This window comes from Cervus canadensis, chromosome 12 (assembly GCF_019320065.1).
Source record: "Cervus canadensis isolate Bull #8, Minnesota chromosome 12, ASM1932006v1, whole genome shotgun sequence".
In the NCBI taxonomy this organism is placed as follows: Eukaryota; Metazoa; Chordata; class Mammalia; order Artiodactyla; family Cervidae; genus Cervus; species Cervus canadensis.
In genome coordinates, this window is record NC_057397.1 from 9,484,392 (window position 1) to 9,498,120 (window position 13,729).

At 54.5% G+C, this 13,729-nt stretch overlaps 1 protein-coding gene across 2 annotated transcripts; it reads left to right on the forward strand.

Annotated features, from left to right (window-relative positions):
• The first annotated feature begins 8,723 nt into the window (after positions 1–8,723).
• LY6E (lymphocyte antigen 6 family member E) lies at positions 8,724–12,741 on the forward strand. Of its 2 annotated transcripts, none has more exons than XM_043484113.1 (4): positions 8,724–8,906; positions 11,210–11,378; positions 11,704–11,823; positions 11,905–12,741. In XM_043484113.1, the coding sequence occupies exons 2-4, from the start codon at positions 11,327–11,329 to the stop codon at positions 12,123–12,125; spliced, it is 393 nt and encodes a 130-aa protein (XP_043340048.1). In that variant the 5' UTR covers positions 8,724–8,906; positions 11,210–11,326; the 3' UTR covers positions 12,126–12,741. The 2 variants fall into 2 exon arrangements, with proteins under 2 accessions (XP_043340048.1, XP_043340049.1); XM_043484114.1 differs by having other exon boundaries at positions 8,725–8,906; positions 11,278–11,378.
• The last annotated feature ends 988 nt before the right edge of the window (positions 12,742–13,729 follow it).

The window sequence follows — 13,729 nt, forward strand, 5'->3', positions numbered from 1 at the left end:
GTGTCTGTGTGCTGTGTGTACTGTGTGTGCTATGTGTGTCTGTGTGTGCTCTATGTGCTGTGTGTGCTATGTGTGCTGTGTGTGCTATGTGTGCTGTGTGTGCTCTATGTGCTGTGTGTGTCTGTGTGCTGTGTGTACTGTGTGTGCTATGTGTGCTGTGTGTGCCATGTGTGCTGTGTGTGTCTGTGTGCTGTGTGCACTGTGTGTGCTATGTGTGCTGTGTGCACTGTGTGTGCTATGTGTGCTGTGTGTGCTGTGTGTGTCTGTGTGCTGTGTGTGCTATGTGTGCTGTGTGTGGTCTATGTGCTGTGTGTGTCTGTGTGTGCTCTATGTGCTGTGTGTGCTATGTGTGCTGTGTGTGCTCTGTGTGCTGTGTGTGCCTGTGTGTGTCTTTGTGCTCTGTGTGCTGTGTGTGCTGTGTGTGCCTGTGTGTGTCTGTGTGCTCTGTGTGTTCTGTGTGTGCTATGTGTGCTCTGTGTGCTCTATGTACTGTGTGTGTCTGTGTGCTGTGTGTGCTGTGTGTGCTGTGTGTTCTGTGCGTGGTCTGTGTGCCATGTGGACATGTGTGCTCTGTGTTTGGTGCTGGAGTCCTGTGCACAGGGTTGCTGGCCTCATGTGTGCGTGCTGTGTGCTCAGTGGAGCTACAGCGCCAGGCATGCATAAGGGCATGGCCAGGGCAGCCCTCCAGCTTCCTTTTCCCCAGAATGTTGCCCCACCCTGGGCCTGGTCCAGCCTGGGCAACAGAGGAGAGGCGAGGGGCACCAAGAGGTGTGGGCAGTTCCTTTGGCCCCAAGGAAGCAAGTTAGGGGCTGGGGACCCTATGTGGGAGGAGCCACCCGTGCCCACCCAAAACTGGAAGATCTGGGCGAGATTCCCCACCCACCTTCCTAGCCACTCCTGCAGGCGGGGGTGGGGGCATCCTCCGAGGCAGGAGGAGGCAACACCTGTGCTGCAGAGAGCCAATTCCTAGGGCCGCCCTCAGGGTCACAGGGCCTGGTCTCTGCTGGCCCCTCCACAGCCTCCCTCCCTTGGAGGGAGATGGCAGACGTGAAAACCCACTGGGAGCCGGGCCGCACTCACCCAGGATCCCTCGATCTCTGGTGAAGGGAGGGGAACCAGGGACTCCACTGTGACTGTGCAGTGAGGCTGAGCGGTCAGCCTCCCCCAGAAAGGGGCTGCCAAGCTCAGCCAGGACAGGGTTGTGGGGGAGGGAGCTGGGCAGTGTACAAGTGGGGAAAATTTGAAGGCTGGGACCCCCAGGAACTGAAGTTAGTGCCCTAACCATGCTGGTGATAACAACTGAGTTGGGAAGTGGAATTAAAAGCACAGTCTCTTGCAAACGCAGAACACCTGTGTGTGTGGATCGTGTTGTTGAATCAGCATTCACCAGAGTGCAGTGTATACCACAGGCCGTCCGCTAAGCTGAGAGACAGCAGAACTAGATAGGTCCTCTGCTCACATGGGTTCTCCAGATCCACAGTAACTGGCCCCCGACTTGACCTGCAGTGCTGACACCAGCTCACCCCAAATTCACCTTGTAAAGGAGTCAGTGCCATCCCAAGTTAGCTCAATTTTCAAGAGAGCATTCACCACGACCAGTTTTCTAAAGTGATTGTTCCAAGAAATGAGAGACGAGAAAGTTCCTTCCTTTCTTGCTCCAGGAAGAACAGGTTTTTGCCTTGTTTTAATGTGTGCCCCTTACGTGCAGAGAGTAAGGACTCTCTGCCTTCCTCTGTGCTTGTCCTACTCCTCAGTGCCATTCAAAGAAGGCAGGATCAAGCTCCCATCTAATTAAATCAAGTTCATTTCCACTTGACATGCCATTCCTTTTTGCAACTCAATGCTTTTATTACCTAAATAACTCTCTTTCCTATAGAGAGTTGTATTAATAATAAAGCATCTGAAAAATAAATGCCATGAACTGGGGCTTTAGCCTTAAAGCAAAAATGGATAGAATCAAAAATATCAAGTACCTGCCACACAGCAAGAATTTATATGTGTTGATCATAATGAAACCAACTGGTGTCATTCTAGAGGGCTCTGAAGCACTCCAGCACCATAGTCCTTTATGTCTCAGCACAGAAAAGAACTCAGCAAGAGGCCAAGTAATAGATAAAAAGTGATTTATTAGAATAGGACACTTGTGAGGTTTGTAATGGGGCAGATGAGAAAAGCAGCACCCTGAAAACTTACTGAGCTATAGTTCTATAATCAAAAGAAAAATATAGATGAGGCGGGGGGTGGCTGTGGGGGAGGGGGAATGGGAAGACCCTCTTTCTCTTGAGTAGACGTCATGCGTCCATCATCAGCTCCTCCTCCAGGTTAGGCAGGACAGTTTTCTTGTCCCTACATGGTCAAGGGAGGTCCACAAATTACTGTTTTTCATGTGTGCAGAGAGCATGGCCTAGGGGTCATTAATGTGCTGACCTCACAGGCAGTTTGTGAGACTCATGCCACCATTATTTTCTTGTTTGGGAGGCATGTCTTGTGCTTCTATTGCATGGTTTTGTCATTAAGCAAGCCTGCTTCATTTTGTGGTTAAGCAAACCTGCTTTCTTGAGTAATCACTACTTACAGGGTTCTCCCACAGAGAAAAAACTACTTACAATCCCCTAGTGGGATTAACTATGTAATCATCTACTTATCCATTTACTGTAGCCCTAAGAAGCTGCTCCCTGGACTTGAAGTCCTAACATTCCCAGCAAATAAAATAACTCTCTACTGTCATGTTGTATTTTTTAGTCAACAGTTTTGGTGACAACAAAGGGCCCAGGAGCAGACTCCTCTCCTCTGCCTGAGCTCCAAGAACAGCCAGAGTCTTGGGGTCAGCAGAGGCCCCCTGTGCCCATCTGCCTCCTCAGGGTCCAGACAGATGGACAGAGTCTCTCCTGGTTCTCAGACCTCCTGTACTGACTGATGATCCCGAGTTTTGTTTGTTGGGCTAGAGCAATTACCTGCCCCGCTCTGTTGAGGTTACCGAGGAATACAAAGGGCTCTGTTGAAAGAAACCGAGTTTGCTCCATTGTAGGAGGCTGAACAGTCTATGCTGAGTAGTTGGGTAAGGGCCTGATTTGGCGCGTTTCCTCAATTCATCTGCCTTAACAGAATTTGTTGGGATAAAAGTAAAGATATTTCATGAGAGCTTTGCTCTGAACAAAAGGGACAACACTCCTCCCCTGCTGGTTATGGTTTTCCCAGGTGACTGAGAAATTTATGTGGGTGAAGACTGAGTCCTCAAAACATGCGGTGGTCACATAGGCAAAGTCACTAATTAATTAAAACACTTGCTTGCCCTGGGGCTGCAAATAAGAACTGGCCATTCATTCAGCAATTTGAGCAACCATGGTGGTCTTAGACTGCCAGAGATAGACTCTGAGACATGTAAAATGAGCTACAAGGCCTCTGGGGTGACTCCTGGAAGAATCAAGCTCACAAGCAGCACACAGGTCCATAATCTCACTAGTAATTTTATCCCTGATGAATTCAACACAAAATGTGAAACAGATCAATATTGTTTCATAGTTGCAATAAACATACCATACTAAATCAGGAGGGAAAAAAATGTGAAACAGAATCTCTCAAAAACAAAACAAGAGACAGCAGAAAATCAACCTCTGACTAACATCCTAGCCAGAGTAATGTACAACATATATGGAGCTCATACTTGCAAGTACCTAGTTGGTGGTGGTGGTGGTGGTGTTCAGTTGCTAAGTCACGTCTGACTCTGCAACACCATGAATTACAGCACATCAAGGTTCCCTGTCCTTCACTAACTCCCAGACTTTCAAACTCATGTCTATTGAGTCAGTGATGCCATCCAACCATCTCATCCTCTGTTGTTCCCTTCTTCTCCTGCCCTCAATCTTTCCCAGCATCAGGGTCTTTTCAAATGAGTCGGCTCTTGGCATCAGGTGGCCAAAGTGTTGGAGCTTCATCTTCAGCATCAGACCTTCCAATGAAAATTCAGACTTGATTTCCTTTAGGATTGACTGGTTTGATCTCCTTGCAGTCCAAGGGACTCTCAAGAGTCTTCTCCAGTACCAAAGTTCAAAAGCATCAATTCTTCAGTGCTCAGCCTTCTTTACGGTCCAACTCTCACATCCAGAGATGACTACAGGAAAAACTAGCTTTGACCGTATGGACCTTTGTTGGCAAAGTGATGTCTCTGCTTTTTAATATGCTGTCTAGGTATTTAATATGCTGTGTTGTCAAAGCTTTCCTTCCAGGGAGCAAGCATTTTTAAATATCATGGCGTCACCATCTGCAGTGATTTTGGAGCCCAAGAAAATGAAGTCTATCACTACTTCTACTTTTTCCATGAAATGATGGGACTAGATACCAAGATCTTAGTTTTTAATGTTGAGTTTTAAGCCAGCTTTTTCACTCTCCTCTTTCCACTTCATCAACAGGCTCTTTAGTTCCTCTTCATTTTCTGCCATTAGGTTGATATCATCTGCATATCTGGCTCAGTCTCTTGTGGGGGTCAGTGCTTCATTGCCTGGGTCCTGGTGCACACAAGGTTTTGTTTGTTCCCTCCAAGAGTTTCTGGTGGGCAAAAAAGGTCTTAATAATGCAGATAACCATGATGATGTGGTCACTCATTAGAGCCAGACATACTGGAGTGGGAAGTCAAGTGGGCCTTAGGAAGCATTACTACAAACAAAGCTAGTGGAAGTAATGGAATTCCAACTGAGCTATTTAAAATCCTAAAAGATGATGCTGTGAAAGAGCTGCACTTAAAGTGCCAGCAAATTTGGAAAACTCAACAGAGGCCACAGGGCTGGAAAAGGTCAGTTTTCATTCCAGTCCCAAAAAAGGGTAATGTTCAAACTACCAAACAATTGCACCTATTTCAAACGCTAGCAAGATAATATTCAAAATCCTTCAAGATAGGCTTCAGCAGTACCTGAACTGAGAAATTCCAGATGTACAAGCTGGATTTAGAAAAGGCAGAAGAACCAGATATCAAATTGCCAACATCCACTGGATCATAGAGAAAGCAAGAGAATTACAGAAAAATATTTACTTCTGCTTCACTGACTGTGCTAAAGCCTGTGATTGTGTGGATGACAACAAACTGGAAAATTCTTAAAGAGATGGGAATACCAGACCACCTTACCTACCTCCTGAGAAATGTGTATGCAGGTCAAGAAGCAACAATCAGAACCAAACATGGAACAATGGACTGGTTCAAAATTGGGAAAAGAGTACATTATGGCCATATATTGTCACCCTGCTTATTTAATTTCTATGCAGAGTATATCATGCAAAATGCTGGGCTGGATAAACCACAAGCTGGAATCAAGACTGCCAGGAGAAATTTCAACAACCTCAGATATGCAGATAACACCACCCTAATGGTAGAAAGTGAAGAGGAACTAAAGAACCTCTTGAGGAGGGTAAAGAGGAGAATGAAAAAGCTGGCTTAAAACTCAACATTAGAAAACTAAGATCATGGCATCCAGTCCCATCACTTCATGGTAAATTTTGTTGTTCAGTCACTCAGTCATGTTTGACTCTTTGCAACCCCATGGACTGCAGCATGCCAGGCTTCATTCACCGTCACCATCTCACAGAGCTTGCTCAAACTCGTGTCCACTGAGTCTGTGATGCCATCCAACCATCTCATCCTCTGTCATCCATTTCTCCTCCTGCCTTCAATCTTTCCCAGGATTAGGGTCTTTTCTAAGGAGTCAGCTCTTCAATCAGGTGGCCCGAGTACTGGAGATTCAGCTTCAGCATCAGTCCTTTCAATGAAAATTCAGGACTGATTTCTTTTAGAATTGACTGGTTTGATCTCTTTGCAGTCCAAAGGACTCTCAAGAGTCTTCTCCAACACCACAGTTCAAAAGCGTCAATTCTTTAGTGCTCAGACTTCTTTATGGTCCAACTCTCACATCCATACATGACTACTAGAAAAACCATAGCTTTGACTAGACGTACCTTTGTCAGCAAACAATGTCTCTGCTTTTAAATATGCTGTCTAAGTTTGTCATAGCTTTTTTTCCAAGGAGCAAGTGTCTTTTAATTTCATGGCTGCAGTCACCATCTGGCAAATAGAAGGGGGGAAAATGGAAACACTGGCAGATTTTATTTTCTTGGACTCCAAAATCACTGTGGACAGTGACTGCAGCCATGAAATTAAAAGACGCTTGCTCCTTGCAAGGAAAACTATGACAGACAGCATATTTAAAAGCAGAGACATCCACTTTGCCGACAAAGATCTGTATAGTCAAAGGTATGATTTTCCCAGTAGTCATGTACAGATGTGAGAATTAGACCATAAAGAAGGCTGAGCACCTAGAATTGATGGTTTCAAACTGCGATGCTGAAGACTCTTGAGAGTTCCTTGGACTGAAAGGAGATCAAACCAGTCAATTCTACAGGAAATCAACCCAGAATATTCATTGGAAGGACTGATACTGAAGCTGAAGCTCCAGGACTTTGGCCACCTGATGTGAAGAGCCAACTCACTGGAAAAGACCCTGATGTTGGGAAAGATTGAAGGCAGGAGGAGAAGGGGATGACAAAGGATGAGATGGTTGGATGGTATCACCGACTCAATGGACGTGAGTCTGAGCAAACTCCGGGAGACAGTGAAGGACAGGAAAGTCTGGCATACTGCAGTCCATAGGGTTGCAGAGTCAGACACACCTAGAAACTGAACAATAACAACTACATGCATAGAAAAGAGCTAAATTTCTTAACTTGGAATATCTGCTTTTCTTTAATTAAAAATGATCTTTTGAAGTTCAGACTACCTGCCCTTTGTTGCAAATTTCTATATAACATGGCACACACACACCCCTTGCCACCCTGGTGGAGTTCTCTCAGGGTTACTTGAGATGCAGACATCCAGGCTTCCTGCCTAATAAAACAGAACTCTCAACTTTCAGGTTGTGAATATCCTTTAAGTCCACAGGAGGGAGGGGAGAGGGAAAGGAAGCAGAGAGACAGGCAGATGTATCTTCAGAATGACTAGATGCAGAAGTGGGAGACACACACCTGGCCATTCCAGCAGGTGTCAGGTGGGCAAGCAGCAAGTCCCCAGAGCAAGAGGTTGAAAGAGGGAGCCTGAGTTGTCCCTGCCCCCGCCCCCCAGGGCTGGGTGAGCCTTTAGGAAAGCCCCCTGGCATAACTTTGGTTGATGAGCCTGGCTATACCAAGCCTATGGATACCGGGCCTGGATATAGACCCAGAACTGTCATGGGTTCAAGGGCGTGGCTTTCTGAGTGCAGCAGGCTAATTAGGCCACCCCACCCCCACCCTATCAGACAAGTCCGACTGGAGTGTGGGCTGAAACCAAGCATCAAGCTCAAGGGAACCAGCTGGGCTCTTTGCCTCAGTTTTCAGGTTATGTTGGGTGTGGCCAGAGCTGGTGCAGTCCCTGCTCCCCAGACCTGAGACCCAGAAGGAGACTAACCAAGGGCCACGCCTACGGCATGTGCCTGGGCCCGAGCGTTGTGTAGTTCCCAAGGATGTCATCATACCTGAACTGCGACATCTCAGGACACACAGAGTCTCACCTTCAGCCTCTAAGGAAAAAGCCCCAAAGCCTCTCCAAGTTGATCTGTCCCACTCTCCTGTCACCTGGACATCACAGAAGACCACAGAAGCGGAGCCCCCGCAGAACTCTGCACACACAGCCCACTCACCAGGTAATCACACACACTCACATCCACGCATAACCACATGGTGCCCAGGGTACCCCCACCCTGCCCACAGGACTGGGCCTCTCTTACAGGGTCCCTCTTCCCACCCTGCCCCATCCTGACCACCCTGCCATCCTGCCTCAGCCCCTCCCTCTTGCCACCTCTCTCCGCGGGTGTATGGTTAAGAAGCCACTTCTCCTGTGCCCTACCCCCACCCCCCACCCCCGTCACCATAAATGTCACCCAGAAAGGGTGTGAGAAAAGGTCAGGTGACAAAAAAAAAACAGCTCCAACAGGAAATGTGCTGTGAAAGTAAGAAGTGTGACTACTGGGGGCGCTCCACCTGCCTCCCCAGCGCAGGCAGGCAGGCAGGCGGTGCGCGGGTCTCCATCCGCCCCCCGCCTCCCCGCCCCCAGGAGAAGCAGGGGCAGGGCCGGGGCAACTACAGAAGCTGGCCTGGCTCACAGGCCCGGGAGGCATCGGGCCAGGCCAGAGCTGCACACCGTGGATGCTCTGTGAACGGTTGTTGAAGCACAGGCAGTTAATGGCACCTGAGACAGAACACCAGAAAGGCACTGACGCCAAACCCAGGAAAGCCCGCTTCATTAAGGATGGTCGGGGGCCTCTAGGCTCCGCTGGGAGGGTCAGGTCCGGCTGGCTTTGGGACCCAGCCCACCCCAGCCGGCTGCAGCGGAGCACCCAGGAGGCTCACGAGTCCTCCTGGGCGGAGGGTTTAGACACCGGTGCGGCCGGGATCTCCAGCCGGTCCGCACTGTGGTCCACAACCACTGCCCCGAAACCCCCTCCTCCACCCCTGGATCCTCATCCCGTCACCTCCCCCCACCATGGGACGCAGACGGCCGGCGCGGGGAAGGCCTCCTCTCAGCCTCCTGGCCGCCCGCACTCCACTTTGAAAACGGGGTTCTGGGCACCGCCGCCTCGGCCTCCTCGGCCGCCTCCCCTCCAATGTGCTCCACCGGAAAAGTGTCGGGCCACCTGTGGGCCTCCCCCACCCCTGCCCCGGCTGCCGCGCTTGCGCGCGACGCCCCCGCCCCCGCCCCCGGGACCAGACTGAACCTCGGCAGCTGGCGCTGCGCGGGGGAGAGGGGCCGGCGGGCGGGGCCTGGGCCCCAAGCCGCGCCCCCCGCGCTCGAGCACCGCCTCTCCCGCCCAGACTGCGGGCTGCGGCGGGCTCCGGCTACGGGGCAGTTTGGGCTGCTACGCCGCCAGGCCAGGTGCCTCCGTCCGCCAGCGGTAAGTCAGGGCCCGGCCGGCCCGGCGGGCCGGGGCGCGGGTATGGGGCCCTCCCCGGCGCGGGGAGGGAGCGGGCGAGTGAGGCCCTGGGCAGGCGGGAGGAGCCTGCGGGAGGGAGGCTAGGGGTCGGGGCTGCGAGCGGCCGGGCCCCAGGGCTCGCCTGCCCGCCTGGCCCCCCCGCTCCCCGGCCCTCCTCAATATTTCCGACGGACGAGGGCGGGAGCGCTTGGAGACTGCAGCGGGCTGGGTAGTCCCGGGTTGCGCAGGCGCCGGGGGCCCGTCGCCCAACTCTAGGTTCCCCCACGACCCCTCACGTGGGAACTGGAGAGAGGCAGCCTTCCAGACTTGAGCGGGCTGGGATCTTGGCGGCTGGCAGGAATGAGAGAGTTAACTGCCCTGGAGGGTGACCACGGGGACGGGAGCCCGCCACGGGAAGAGGTGAAAGCATCTTGTTTGGCATAAATTATGCAAGCACTGGAGATGCCTAGGAGCCCACTCCCTACGCTGGGCCGCCCTTCCTTCCCTGGGGCCCAGGACCAGCTCCTACCTCTCTTGCCGGCGCAGAGTCAGTGAGTGCCAGGCTTCGCCAGAGGTTAGCCCGGTTCGTGCGCCTGGCAGACAAGTACACAGTCCGCGATTGGCCGAACCCCAGCCCCAAACTCACTGGCTCCTCTCAGGGCTCCTTTCCGCGTGACCCCACTAGTGTGGATACGTTAGTGTCCAGTGCCTGGACTCAGCCCGCTTGGGGGGAGGGGCAACCTGGCAGCAGGCAGTGGTGATGCTGGCCGTGCCAGCCGGGGCCGGCGGCTGTGGGCACCAGAGCTTCCTTCAGGACCGCTCGGAGCGCCTCCCGCGGGATTCTCACTTTATGGAGGAGGAGAACGAGACTTCTTCCTCCCTGAACTGCCTGGATCCGGGCACAGGCCCCAGGGAGGCTTGGCGCTGTTCTTGGACATCTGCGGCTCCTTCTCTGCGCCCTAGGACGTCAGCCCTTGGGCAAGAGAGACCTGAAGCCCATTTTCAGGATCTCCGCCAGCCCCTCCCAAAATCTGTCCTCTCCTTGGCATTCTCCTTCCTCCCAGTGCCTAGAAACTAGTGCCCTCCCCCACCCACAGCTCTCCCCTGCAGAAAGCACCAGACTGCTCCTCCCACACCATGCCTGAAACAGAAGTCCAGAACCCCAGCTGGTCTCATTCTGAGAGCTTTCTCCACCCCCTGCTAAGGATCTTTGCCCAAAGGAGTGTCCTGGAACAGGCCAGCCCCCAGGGGCTTGCCCCCATCCGCCTGAGCCTGGGCCTGTTCCCACTGAGGTGACTGGTGGCACACTGCTGGGTCCCCCTGAGCACCCCGCGCCGCCGCCCCCCCCCCCACCCAGCCACCAAGAGCAGCAGATGCTTCTGCAGTCCTTGTCTTCAGTGCTGCCCCTGGACAAATGGGAGAGCCCTGTACTGGCTCCCCCAGCACAGAAGCTGCCCCGGGGATGCTCAGATAGATAAGCCCTGTGCCCCCAGTCCAGCTCTCGGACTCCATGGCAGGCATGGTACTGGCCCCATGGAAAGTTCTGGATGCCGGTCAGCTAATATTACCAGCCACCATCCCTCCAGGGCCCTTGAACTCGAGAAACTGATAAGAGGCCAGACGAGAATTCCAAGCAAGGCTTTATAGGCGCTGAAACTGCAGCACAAGGAAGCAAAAACAAGAAGCAGGTGCCCTCACCCGCTCCCCGAGAGGAGCTGCTTCCGTCCTGAAACGGAGTGACAACAGGGGCGGGTCTGTGGGGGAGGCAGGAGGCATCGTTTAGGTGGTCTGTCCCCCTGCTTGGTACTGTGGGGGGATCCTGAACACCACCCTGCTTGTGCTCCCAGCACCTCAAAAATGTAGTTTGTTTGTGGCTTCTTGTATCCTTTTGCCCAAGGGGTGCATAGGCATTGTGATTTTTAGTCACTTGTAGTTTCTTTGTATTGTGTTGCTCACTGGGACGTTTGTCCAGGTGCAAGCACTCTGGTAGAGGACCCCAGGTCCTAGCCTGTCTCACCCACACTGCCAGGACCACAGGCAGGGCCCTCTCCCTTTGCCTCCCTTTCTGGGAGATTCTGAAAACCCTAATGACTTCCCTTATCTGACCTCTATCCCCCCTCCCCCAGCAGCAAGTGCCACAGACTTGAGGAAGGGTCTCAGCCAGGAGCCTATGCTGAGTGAGGGGTGGGTTCGGAATGGAGCAGAAAGACCCATCTGCACTCTGGCCTTGCTTCTGGCACCTCCCGCCCCCCATCTACAAAGTGGGGTTGCCAACTGTCCCCCAGGGCCAACAGCTCTGACCCCGTTGGAAGAAGCAAGGCCCGCCCCCCAGCACACCGTCTCTTTGGAGCAGGGCTGACTTCAGCTTCCTGAGAGCCCAGCCAGACGCCTCTCCCTCCAGAATGAAGGTCTTCCTGCCGTTGCTGCTGGCTGCCCTCCTGGGCGTGGAGCAAGGTGAGGTGCCCCGGGCCCCAGGCCTCCAAGCCGGCCGTGGCTGTGACACCGGTGCCACTCACTGCCTCCCCGCCGCCCATGAGGCGTCACTCCTGCCCCCACCTCCCCTGGAGGCCTCAGGCCTGCCCCGACACTTGGACATCACTGGAACCCCTCCAGGGCCAGGGTCTGGTGTCCTTGTTCTTACAGGTCTCCAGCCTGGGCCCCGTGTGCCATAGGGACCCCATCAGTGCCTGCGCAAGAGGGGGTGCCCTCGAGCCTCTGGGTCGGGGCTGGGAGGGGGCACCGGAAGAGCCCCTGGCCTGAGACCACGTCCGTCCTGCAGCCCACTGCCTGATGTGCTTCACCTGCCAGAATCAGAAGAGCAACTGGTACTGCCTGAAGCCAACCATCTGCTCCGACACTGACAGCTACTGCGTGACGACCTCTACCTCCGCCGGCCTGCGTGAGTGCGGGTGCGGGGTGGCCAGGCTCCCCCAGCTCCCGCCACCCTCCTCCACTCACAGCCTCCTTTCCCGTGGCGCAGCGGGCGTGGTGGACTTGGGCTACTCCCTGAGCAAGTTCTGCTCCCCGATCTGCGGCTCCACGAACCTCAACTTCGGCGTGGCGTCCATGGACAGGTCCTGCTGCCAGAGCTTTCTGTGCAACATCAGCGCGGCGGACGGCGTGCCGCGCGCCAGCACCCCTGTGCTGGGCCTGGGGCTTCTGCTCAGCCTGCTGGCAGCTCTGCTGTGGGCTAGACCCTGACTGCCCGGCCCAGGCTCCCAAAGCTCAGGAAGGAAGGAAAGCCCAGACCCAAGAGAACCTCAAAGCCGCCACCTCTGACTCCTCACCCTGCTAGTCCCACCTTCTTGGCCCTGGGTCCCCACAGGCAGGCCTGGCCCCCTGTACCCACACCTGCCAGCTCCCCTTACCTCCAGGTCAGCCTTGCCGGGGGAACCTGGGAACGGAGCCTGAGCGTCCGCGAGTCAGAACCGAGTCCCAGGGACGCGCTGGGAGGGGCTCCTAATTCCAGGCCCTCCCTGCCCCCAAGTGCAGAAGATGTGCTGTGTGGACAGGTGTGTGGTCCATGCGCCCAGCTGGGCATGTGTGAGTGTGTTTGGGGGAGAGGTGGGGGTCAGAAGTGTGTCTGGAGCCCCAAGTGCCAGCACAGAGCCCCAGTCCCTGGTATCTCTGCACATGTCCTTGTCATTTCACTCACTTAGAGGGTGGCCCTTTGGGGAGACAGGGCTTCCCCTGTTCCCAGGTCTAGGCTAGCAACCCAGGAATCTGCTCCCACCCCAGATCCCACAGCCACCCACCCCCTCCCTCCACCCCACATTCCTGCTGCTTCATTGCCTCAAATAAACACATTTCCACCCTTTCCGGCTCTGGTGTGGCCCTCAGCTTGAGATTACCCCTCCCGTCGGGGTCCTAGTAGGGGGGCAGCAGAGATCCAGAGCCTCAGGTATAGAGGGGTCTGACGGTTCCCTGTGATGGGCCGCCACCCTGAAGCCCACTCGGAGGCCCTGGGGGAGAGGGGTCACCCAAGTTCACAGCTAGCTGCCCTCAACCGGGTGGGATCATTTGATCCTCAGGACAGGACTGGAGTGGACAGGGAGACTGGGGCAGGGCAAGGGAGGTGGTCAGCCCAATTCTAGATGGGAGGCAGGACCCTCCAGAAGGAGGGATGGGATTGGAAGGGAGGAGACCACCCGGCACATTCTGGGACTTGGGTAGGGCTGCCTGGGCCAGTCGGGCTGCAAAGGACACACAGCATGGGGGGGGAGAGGGGGCACGCAGGAGCCGAGTAAGGGGGAACAAGGCCCCTGTCTCTAGGGCATGTGAGAGGGACTCCCCTGGAGAAGGGCTGAGGTGCTTCTCCCCGAGCAGCAGCCCTCCCTGCTCATGCCTACTCCCCGGCAAGCCCCACTGTGGTCTTCGGCCAGCCATGGACCCCTAGCGTTTGCTGTGGGGCCTGGGTTCTAAGCCAAGGGGATTCTTTTGATTAGGCTGGTGGCCCAGGAGCAGCGGATCCAGGACTGCAGGGTGGCGGGAGTGAGCGCAGCACAGCTTGGCCCAGGCTGACCAAAAGCTCCCATGTGCTTGAGTCCAGAGTCCAAGGATCACTGTGAAGCAGGGCAAGGCAGTGGTCACTGCGGGGCTCAGGTTCTGGCCCATGTCCTGGGCCCTGGTCACAGGGGCGGTGAGCAGCTCAGCAGAGATGGGCCCTGTGACACCACGAGTGCAGTGTCCTCATCATTGCCACCAAGGAAGACTCCAGCCAACACTTGAGGTTGGGCACCAAGGCAGTGATAGAGCTCCAAGGAGGGACAAGAGGAGGAGTCTGCCCTGGGAAATCAGGGTGGTCC